The 11,390-nt window shown below is 31.4% G+C and overlaps 1 protein-coding gene across 2 annotated transcripts in view; it reads left to right on the forward strand.

The window, feature by feature from the left end:
- LOC107440799 (putative sodium-dependent multivitamin transporter) overlaps positions 1 to 11,390 on the forward strand; it is a 24,187-nt gene that overhangs the window by 6,234 nt on the left and 6,563 nt on the right. Inside the window, exons 4-10 of one of the 2 annotated variants that reach the window (XR_011637448.1) lie at positions 865 to 1,019; positions 1,088 to 1,228; positions 3,128 to 3,266; positions 6,525 to 6,732; positions 7,612 to 7,766; positions 10,032 to 10,222; positions 10,308 to 10,371. Coding sequence is in view for 1 of the 2 variants with exons in the window: in XM_016053839.3 (XP_015909325.2) it covers positions 865 to 1,019; positions 1,088 to 1,228; positions 3,128 to 3,266; positions 6,525 to 6,732; positions 7,612 to 7,766; positions 10,032 to 10,222 (989 nt within the window). In the remaining variant the exon portion in view is untranslated. The remainder of the gene's footprint in view (positions 1 to 864; positions 1,020 to 1,087; positions 1,229 to 3,127; positions 3,267 to 6,524; positions 6,733 to 7,611; positions 7,767 to 10,031; positions 10,223 to 10,307; positions 10,372 to 11,390) is intronic. The other variant, XM_016053839.3, reaches the window with a different exon arrangement.

The following is an 11,390-nucleotide window of genomic DNA, read 5'->3' on the forward strand; positions in this document are numbered from 1 at the left end:
ACTTGTCGAATGTGGATTCAGTGCTGTTACGGATCTTGTCACAAAAAGAAGAAATCGACTCGAAATTGTGCAAACGTGGGTATTTGCATCTTCATCTCACTAAAAGTATTGAACCGAGCGTTAAGGAATTGGTTCTGAACCATTAAGTACAATCATCCCACTAACATAGTTACTTGAATGTTTCGTTGATACTACTTTTTAGTGTAACAAAATTATTTTGGGTGTTATTTTAATTATCTAATTTAGAATAAATTATTCTTTTTAAGCATAGGTTTCTTAGTTGTATTTTTTTTTTCATTAAACGTATTTATTTTGATCATAACAAATAGACGGCGATTACCTGCCGTGAGAAAATTATCGAGTTAATTTATTCCTTTTTAAAAAACCAAACAAATTCAAAGAGTAAAAAAAATGCTTAAAAAATTTGCCTCTTATAATTCAGCACATATCCCTCCGTCCCCATGCTTAAAATAACAGGAATTTTTTAAAGGGGGGCGTTGAAATATTTTTTGCTCCTTAAGGGGGCGGCAACGTTAAAAAGGTTGAGAACCTATGCTCTATCCCCTGAGCAACCACTGGGATTCGATACAGGGTCACCTCATTGTCAAGCGAATGGTCCATCCCTGAGCCACCACGGTTCGATTTGTATAACTTGGCAATTCTGACAATGAAGATATTTGACACTCACGCTTACCATCTCAATGCATTCACGTGTACGTGTTCTGCGCATTTGATTACTTTTATTAAGAAGAAAAACCTTTTAAAAATTATCCTGACTGTAACTTTACATTTTAACACGAGACTTATTTTGATGTGGGTTTCTTACATATTATCTAATATGCATTTATTTATTTTATTATTTAGGGAGGACTTAAAGCTGTTTTGTGGACAGATGTTTTTCAAGCTATTTTAATGACAACTTGTTTGCTAGCTATATACATAGCAGGCATCTCTGATGCAGGTGGTATTTCCGATCTCTTTCGAAAGGTTTCGAATGGCAAAAGACTAAACTTTTTCGAGTAAGAATTTTTTCAAAGTTATTGATTCTCATTACAAACGACATTGTTTTATTTTTGTTACATTACAGACTCATGCCAGATGTAACCAGACGGTATGGATTTTGGGCTTGCGCAACTCAAGGAATTATGGTGGGAATGGCTTTCTTTGGAACAAATCAAGTTGAAGTACAAAGATTACTGAGTCTCAGTGACATAAAACGAGCAAAATCGTATGTATGTAACAACCTAAAAACATTGAGCATATGAATTAATTAATATGTTTTTATAGGTGTTAAAAATAATTCTTAAATACCTTCAAAATTGTTCTAAAGATATAGAGCTTTCTAACTCCGCATAAAAATCATATTTACTGTATCGAGTTATGTTTTTCTCTCATTTTTAGTAGCCAAAGAGCACGCCATACTACACATCTAATTTTCAAAAATTAACTGTTGATTGTTTCCAAATATGTACTTTTTTTATATTTTTAGAATATCCACTAGATATCAGCTACGAACATGTTAGAGTCAGTATGATAATCTTAATGCTTTGCAACAAAAATTCTATCCTGCCTTGAAAAGTGTAGCTTATCCTGATCTTGATCTTTCTGCATCAGAGTCATATTAACTGTATCAAGTAAATTTTTTTTGCCAAATTACTATAAAAGTTACTAAGCAAAAGCACGTAGTATCACCCCAGATTTTCAAAAACTATTATTTGATTCATTGTTTGTATCTTTCATATTTTAAGAACATTGACTAGATGGCAGTATCAAAACAAGACTGGATGGAAGCATAAACATCTTACAGTCGATATAGAAATCGAGACATTTTTAATAAAAATTCTGTCCTAATCTGGAAAATTGTTACACATCAATTCTACACATATTTCAATTGCTTTCCGGCATTTTAATTATAATTAAATGTCCTTCTTTCGCTAAACAGAACTTACTGCCAATCAAAATTGTGATAATTTAATAAAACAAATTGTAAGCTAGAAGTTATGCATTCTCAATGGAAGAGAGAAGTGAATTTGTTTAATAATTCTAGAACAACAGCTGTAAAGATATTCGTTTAACTTCAGAACAGAATTCACGAGAAGAACTTAAACTAATATTATATGATGATATAGATAAACTGGGCTTAAAAAAATAGGTTTTCAGCAATGAAAGAGGCAGTTTCAAAAAATTTCACATACACATGAATAAGAGTAATTTCATTTTAATAAGATGATACTTACTTTCTCATTCATTCTAGATGTAACAATAAAGCTATAATTATCTACAAGCCGTCATTCCACGCGAAAAAAATATATTATGGTGTATCATATCACCAAAACTGGTGAAATGCTTAAGTATTGTAGCGAAACACCATACGTAACTCCTGGTTCAAGGTATTTCATTTCTCCAAGAACCAAGAATAGATTTTTGTGTAGTGAAACACCAAGAATGTTCTTTCACACTACTTGGTGTAAAGGAGCTGCCGTCATTTTTGTTATCCAATAACACAATTTTACTAATCTACAGTAACAGTAAAATATTATACAGATATTAGTCATTCAAATTATTTTTATGAAACAGTTTGTAGTTAGAACATGTAATTTTTGGATGCATTCGAACATTACTTCCCCAAATAAAATTAGTTTGTAAACCAATATAGTATATAAATATTCGAACTAGGCTTAATAGAACAGGAACAGATAGAAATTATAAATTATAAAATTATTTACAACAGTTCACATAGATTTAAAAATCTTAATATAATCATCCTTATTATGCAACTTATGCCAAGTTTTATAATTTAATATTTAAAATAGTATTAAAATATTTAATATCAAACTAAATTGATATATCTTTTTCTAAGTAATTTCAATTAAAACTATAAATGCAATTGAAAACTTAAAATTGAATATATATACAAGCATGAAAATTGCCTAAGTTCCTAATACTGAATCAAGAAATCAAAGCAATTTTATTTTATATCATTAGAATAATTTTATTTCAATGTTCTTTCTCTTAAATAATAAATAGGATTATTTTAAAAACATGTATACTTTTCCCATTTATTTAGATTTAAACTTTAAAATAAAATCCAAAACTTTTATTCAAATATATCATAAAATATTTACAGAACTCTCCGAATGAGTAGTTTACCAATGTGTCTCATGTACTCTGCATGCTGTTACATTGGAGTGGTGTTATATGGTGTTTACTATAACTGTGACCCAATCTTAGACAAAGAGAGAACAGGATTGAGAAAATATGATCAAGTAAGTGACAAATGGTGTAAAAAAATTAATCAAATGAACTTTATGTTTTCATGTAAAAAATACAAAGCAATAGAATTAAGTATGAAAATTACAAACAAAAAAATGAAGCAACATTTAAAAATACTTATATATAATATTTCTTTTAAACTATCTGCTTAAAATATATTCTTATTTCTTTAAACTATCTGTTGAAAATAAAATACTTTCTTAAATTAACTAACTAGCTGAATGCTCGTTCTTCTTTCGAGGTGGAAAAAAATGTATAAATCGATGCTGAACAAAACTAGAAAGTTTTAAACAAAATGTTAAGATAATTACCGATAAAAATAATAAAGTCTAAATTAATTCAATGTTTTTTATATTTATTATTAATTGCTGCTTTTCTTAATGGCTTTACCTTATTAGATTAAGTTGTTGTTGTAGTTAATTTACGTCGCACTAGAGCTGCACGATGGGCTATTGGCGACGGTCTAGGAAACACCCCAGAGGATGATCAGAAGACATGCCATCACAATTTTGATCCTCTGCAGAGGGGATGGCACCCCACTTCGGTAGCCCAACGACCTGCTCGCGAAGTCGAGCACTTTACGGTAGAGCAGTTTAACGAGGACCAATACCGCACACCCTCGGTCCCTACGCAGGCTGATCCAAGTGGTCACCCACCCGCACACTGACCGTAGCCAGTGATGATTGACTTGGGTGATCTGCTGGGAACCGTGTCTTAACGATCAGTCCACTGCGGGACTATTAGATTAAGCAAAATAGGTACTTCGTCATTTTGTTTCTGTGTCAACTGTTTTCGGAATCATCTGGCATAATGCTGTTACTCTAAGCAACCCACTGCATTTAAAATTTACCACAATCAAGTAAGTTTCATCTGTACTTGTATCTTCCAGGGTTGTAAAACCAATTTTTTCAATATCTATCAAGAGAATATACAGTATTGATTGCATCGGCATTATAAATGCGCATTTACAATGTCCATTTTCGTATACAAGCAATGCCAACTACGTCCATTTTCTTAAATGCGCATCTGAGAGCCATGATGTCTCAGGGAATAGAGGATTCGCCTTCCAATGAGGCAAAACGGGTTCAAATCCTAGTCGATACGAATTCCGTTTCCGGCTTGGACCGACCACAGTGCTGACGTGGAATATCCTCAGTGGCAGGCGGATAGTGGGTTAGAATACCCTTGCCGTCAGACTAACCGTGGGAGGTTCTCGTGGTCATCCTCTCCATGTAGCGCAAATGCGGATTAGTTGCATCAAAAATTTCTCATCGAAGGCATAAGCTCTTCAGGATTAGGTTCAAAATACAAGACTATTGAGTTGAACATTAGTAGTCATAACACCAAAAAAAAATTAGGTCGGTTGTTCAAAGACGGTTATAACATCCATTATGTGGAAATCTTAAAAGGTGTGGTGAGAGGATGATCTCTGCGTCTATGGTTTCAGGAGAGTGGGAATTTAATCAAATTGAATAGTTTTTTATCATTCAGTAACTTCTGCATCTCCTTGAAGATTAGCAGAAATCTGGTAGCTGAATCGGAGGTTTTCTGTGGCTGCGCTGGAATACCTCTAGGCTTCTCTTGGGCCTAGAGTTGAAGTCTCACTTCAACTTGCAAAACAGGCCCGGTGCTCACAGTGGCAGTTGATGCAGATAGCCGTCTCGCTAATCGGAGGCAAGGGTCTAATCGGTGGCAATCTATGCCAATATGTATATGAGAAAAACGATCTGAACTAGGTTGGAAAACTATTGGCTGTGTGGTAATGGAACGACTAACTGCTATGCGTTGGCACGATGTGCACGCTTATCATCAAGAGGTGGAATCAGCATTTATGTTAAGCTAGAAAAAACGTTATTGAAGTAATTTTTACGTTGTTCGCAAACCTGGATGAGATAATTCATAGATTATTTCAAAAGCTTTCTTTCTCTAGTAAGTAAGATCCCGCTTGGTTTGTAGAACGCTCGCAATAGCATCACTGTAGAATTTGGAAGTGGAATACGTTGTAAATTTATAGTACTGAAAGTAGAAAACATGCTCAGCATCTTTCATCGAGTGCTCTTACTAGAGCTTCATAAACTAATTTGCTGGGTGCAGTGATGTCATCGATGCGAGATAAAGCATCAACCACGGGGTTTTCAGCAAGCCAGATAAGTCGCATATCAGTAGTGAATTGTTCTATGTAATCTACGTGTTACTGCTATCGTAAGCATCACTTTTCTGGTCGTTATTACATGACAAACGTCAGAGATTTGTGGTCGGTAAATAAAATAAAATGTTCTTCTTAAAAGATATGTTTAAAATATTTGATAGACGAGTAGGCTACAAGTAATTCGTGATTATACGTACTATAATTGAATTGTGCTATCGTTAGTGTTCTCGAGAAGAATGTTATTGGTTGCCATGAATCTTTAAAGCGTTGTTGTCAAATTCCTCCAACTGCTGAATCTGCCTCATCTACATACATGGGCCATTCAAATGTTGAATTTGGATATTTTAGCCATCTCACATTGGCGAGATTTTGTTTGCAACTGGGAAAAGCTGCTCGCCCAACCTCTGTCCAAGATATTGGCTTAGTACTCTTTTTCCCAATTTCCTTTTAAAAAATCATGCAGAAGAGCTTGGTTTTGAGCTGTTTTTGACAAAAACCGATGGTAATAATTTAACATCCCCAAAAATCCCCGAGGGTCCTTTACTGTGCTCGGTCCTATCGGATCATTAAATTTAAATTCTAGAGTTGCATTTCTGTGGGCAGTAGAGGGTTTTTTACTACAAGTTTAACAGTTAATAATAATTCTCGAGTAATTAGTCGAATCACATTTTTCTATTTCATTGCATTTTTTTTTATTTGTAGAAAAAAATTTATAAAAACTTACTTAAAATTGCAGTAACATTTGAAATAATTAGAATTTCGAAAGAGTTACTCTATAAAATTTATAAACAAATATAACCAATTCAGAATGAAAAATTTCAACTATTATAGTTATATTTCTGCAGCCTGTGACCTTTCCCGTGTAGTGTTTTTCTAACAAGTTTAAAAATTAATAAATCTCGAATTATTTATTAAATCTTATTTTCCTTATTTAATACACTTCGTAATCCTCCTTCGCAATTTCAAGCCTCTAAGTTTTCTTATTTTTTAAAATCCTTATAATTTTTAAATATAAAGAGATAATTTTTCCTTTAACAAACTATTAAGCATTTATTTCTTACATTTACTACATTAACGCAAACAATTATTAAATTCTTTTTAGATTGTCCCTGCTTACATTGTTACAAGATTTAGCTCTTATCCAGGACTGACAGGTCTATGCATAGCTGGTATCTTCAGTGCTTCCATGAGTACTATTTCCTCGTGTCTAAACTCAGCCTCAACTGTTACAGTCATTGATTATTTAATACCAATCTTCAGAAAGGGCAACATTTCTGATTTGAAAATCATCCTACTCGCAAAAATTGTGTGTAAGTTTCCAACGACCTCACTAGTATTATACGGGTAAAAATTAATCGTGTGAAGTATTTTTAGCGAAATAATCTATTTAAAAATATGCTTCTTCAATGTATTTAAACAAATACTGGGGCGTTACGATTAATTTTCGGATTGAAGACTTGAAACACGATGTAATTGTTCACATGCTGTTGTCAACTGCGAGTGAATTGCACAGTCACCTTGTTGCTTTAATCTTGGTTTTTGTGCTCCTTCGCCGTCAACCTTTGCTTTCTGACTTAGTTTTTGGTGTTCAGAATTCGTGGGTGACCAGCGGCATTGCGACTCAGAGTCAGCAATGCATGATGCTCTCGTTTTGGAAGCCGCTTTCATGGTAGCTTGTCTTCAAGCACATGCATATTATTCCCAATTTTGTGAAGAATTAATTAACTAAATAAATAACTAGTTTATTGCAAATAACTTTACAAATACCTGTACAAAAAGTATTAACAGTTTATTAAATATCAATGTATATGCTGTTTAAATTTACCCTAATTAGAAGTCTTGGCTTAATTAGCATCAATGGCTTTTAAATGTAACTACTCCTTAAAATTTAAACTCTTTCCAAGATTTGGCTTTATTTTATAAATACCACATTCAAACTAAGAGTAATATAGTATAACTTAAAAAAAAATAACGAAAAACAATACAGGCCCTGTTGAAGTTTTTTTGAAAGGCAGAATTAAAATAAAACTCGCTCGGAGAACTAGGCAAGGAAATGTTATTTTATTATACTATCTCTTTGTCTGAATCAATAGATATACTGCTTACAAAACTTAGATACTTTTAGTTTACTTCATTTATAAACAGAGGTTTTAATTTTGATACTTTATTTATGTACTTTCTTTTAAAAGCTGCTATCTATGGCGGTGTTTGCATAGGTCTGAGCTTTGCCTTTCGACACGCAGACAGTATTCACCATTTGAATCAAGTATTTGTTGCTTTACCTCAGGGTATTATTTGTGCTGTTTTTCTGTTTGGAATGCTGACAAGAAAAGCTGGTGATAAAGTAAGTTTTATTCTCTAAGATTCGCGAAATATGCTATTTAGGGGAAAGTTTATACTTTTCAGCACGTCTAGTACTTTATAAATAGTGACAGTAATCACATCCTTTTAGCTATTTAATATTACGAAATTTGATAATGAGCATGAAATAATTAAGAATAATGATTGAATACAAATTACTACCTATTTATATTTTTTTTACTTATTTATTCATTTAAATCAAAAAATCTTATGTGTGGCAGCTATGAAGAAAAAATTTCAGTTGTGTAGGATAAATTGCTAAAGAGTTTCATTTACATAATTTATTTTTCCTGCAAGTAATATAAATTCCTTTTACCTTATTTTTTTAATTTCGTTACTTTTCGTTATTTTTAGCTTATATAATTTTTTTTATAACTGCAGGTAGAACTATGTTACTTAAACATTTCATTATATTAAAATATTTACAAAAATATGTATTACTATATTAAAACCATTTGTATTATTCAAAAAACTTTTGTAAAATATATAAGTTACACTGTCACAAATTTCATTCTGAAATTACGGTAATATAACCGAAAGCAGTCTGTCCATGCAATTGAGCGTAAATTTAACGATAGCGAACATTTAGTTCTAGTGTGCTAAAAAAACATGAATACACATCTATGCGATTTATTTAACAATTTACATCGATCATGGGTTCAAAACCGTAAAAAGGAACGTAACCAGATATTGGAGATAGTTTAGCACCTTTATGGTGCTGCCATCTGTGCTTGAATGAGTGTATCGTATGTTTTTAGTCCAGGGCCACAAATTGGGAAGTGCAAGACTCTAGAAACGTCTTCTTGTGCTGAAGGAAATAGAAAGATATTGTTAACATAAATTGGTCACCGATAGGACTCCGACCCCCGTCTTGTTGGTCATAAAATTGACAGATTAACCTCGTGGACTATAGTATGTACCCATCTGCAAGGAACTAAAAGGGTTCTTCAGACGAGCCTAGTTGATGCGATAAAATTCTGGTTATTTAATTATAATAGGTGAAATGAGTTAATAAACAGTTTCTTTTCTCATTTAACATCCTTTATACCATCGTATTTATGCCTATTTATGGGTTTTTGACTGTTTTACTTGAATATCATAAAATAACAATGAAATAAATTGTTATTTAACCATATTTTCAGAGAAATTTTTCTAACAATGTAATACTTTTTGTTGTATATTTTTGCTGCTGATAACCAGAAAAGTTAGGTTTGTTCTTCCGAATAAAATTTAGATTTCACAAAAAGCAATTCGCAAATTACATTTTATTTACCAGTAAAATATTTGGTGAATAAGTGTGCAAGTGGAACTAAACTGTAAAAATGATTAATTTGTCTATAATTCAAATTATAAAAATATATGCAACAAAAATTTTAAATACAGCTATATTTTTTTAACTGTTATAATGTCAACCTTTCATGTTGTCTGCTGTAATTCGTTATCATTCATGATTGCCTTACTTTTTTATTTTACTTGAAACATTTGGATCAATTCATAAGTATTTTCAGTTTTGTGTTCTGAATAAACTTGCTATTTCAGCATCAGCAATCAACGCATTTTAAATTTTTAGCAGAAAAATAAAAAAAATCACATTAAACAATGTTGAAGACATTTAATATGGCAAAATACAGTTATTAATGCAAAATACACTTAATAATGTGAAATAAATTCAATAACGTCAAACACATTTAAATGTAAATACATTCTACGAGTAATCAATCGCAGTTAGGAACATTGTAGTAAAAACCAAATATTTTGATTTAAACTGCTACGCATATCAGAGCAATTAATTGAAGGCCATCTTTACGATCTAAATTTATCATTTAAAAAATCAAATGCTAAAAACGGAGTAAAAATAATCTTTAGTGTGACGAAAACAGTAAAATGCGCAAATAGTAAGAAGCACAGTGCACACACACACAAAAGAAGTATTCTGAATAATTTTTGATTTTATGATTGTATTTTCACGTACTACGACTCAAACTTATGGCATGATGGGGTGACCTCAAATATGCTAATTAATTAGCGCAGACTATATTTTAATTTACAAAATCAAACACTAAATATACTCTTTCACGCATGAATATACATTTTTATATATAAATATAATTTACATATAAGACTTGTTTAAACTCTATTTCTTAGGAATTATTCGAATGATTTTGTCTAATTGTGCATTAAAATATTGCTTAAGAAATAACAGCGAGAAAGTTAGGTATTTAAATTACGAGAACTTTTTTAATTTCAGTGTATATCTTTTGCTGTAGTAGTGACTTATGTAATAATGGCCTGGATTGCGCTAAGCTCTCTTTATGCAGGATATGTTCAACCTCTATTACCTCTGAGCAATAGTATGTGTCCTTCATCACAAAATCAAACAATGTCTGACAGTATTTTTAATATATCCTCATCAACATTACCATCACCAATTACGGAAAAGTAAGTTTTAAAATAATTGTTTTTAGAAGTTTTAAATTGTTTTAAAAACTCAACATTTAAAATAGTCATTTTTTTAATCTTCCAGAATAGTGGCTTCCAATTTTTTCCCCGACTGTGGAGCCCTTTGGCGGAACCCCGAAACTTAATGAGTAAATTTCATGAATATTAATTTCAAAATATTTAATGATTCTAAATTTATTCGTTATTTTGAAATATTTTATGAATGATTGTCGAATGAATTTTTACATCATATGATTTCATCAATATTAGTCTTAAAATATGGTTTTGTGTTAAAAAGTTTAATTCGTGGCAACTATCGTCTAGTTCTTAATTTCGTTTAATTGTTTGCATCAACTGAGAAATAATCAATGATGCACTTTCCATTCAACTAAAAGAAAAAGGAAAAAAAATTCCTTGAGAATAATGATCAGAGAAACATACTTCTTCATTGTTGAATATGGTACTTTTTATAAGATACGAAATACTAATGGATTTTTTCACAAATGTAAATATCCTTTTCATAATTCATTCACATTATTATTATGAAAACCTTGTTTTGAAATTTATTTCTTCTCAAATTTATTACTTATTTCCTCAAATTGCATAAATTCATTAAAATTAACTGGAATATTAAATAAATAATAGATTATTATTTTTTGCACTTAAGTTAAATTACAGGTAAAAAAATCATGGCTAGTAAAAAAAATTCATCATTATCGGAAACCTTGAGATCTTTTCCTGGAACTCAAGGGTTCCGCGGAACGCCATTTGGAGACCGCTGGTTCTATTTCCGATTACGCTGTGAAACTCACACAGTTTGAAATTGAGAGATTAGCCAGCTCGGAAAATAAAAGTGGCCTGAGCTTATTGATTACCACATTGTAGTCATCATGCGAGTGATCTCCGAATTGTAGTCATAACATAAAAGCACCTTGACCACCGTAAGAATTGTTGCGGGCCACTTTTTATTAACTCTTGGTTAAAACTATAACGGATAAAAAAATACTACATTTTTCATTCTTTTAGTTTAAGAAACGCATAAAAATTGAAAAATAATGTTTTCGTGGAATTTGTAAATTAATTTGTAAATTAAAATTCTTAAGGTCTATTTCAGACAAAGCTTCCATCCGTATATATATATATATATATATATATATATATATATATA

The sequence above is a fragment of the Parasteatoda tepidariorum genome, chromosome 8 (genome assembly GCF_043381705.1).
Source record: "Parasteatoda tepidariorum isolate YZ-2023 chromosome 8, CAS_Ptep_4.0, whole genome shotgun sequence".
Taxonomy (NCBI): Eukaryota; Metazoa; Arthropoda; class Arachnida; order Araneae; family Theridiidae; genus Parasteatoda; species Parasteatoda tepidariorum.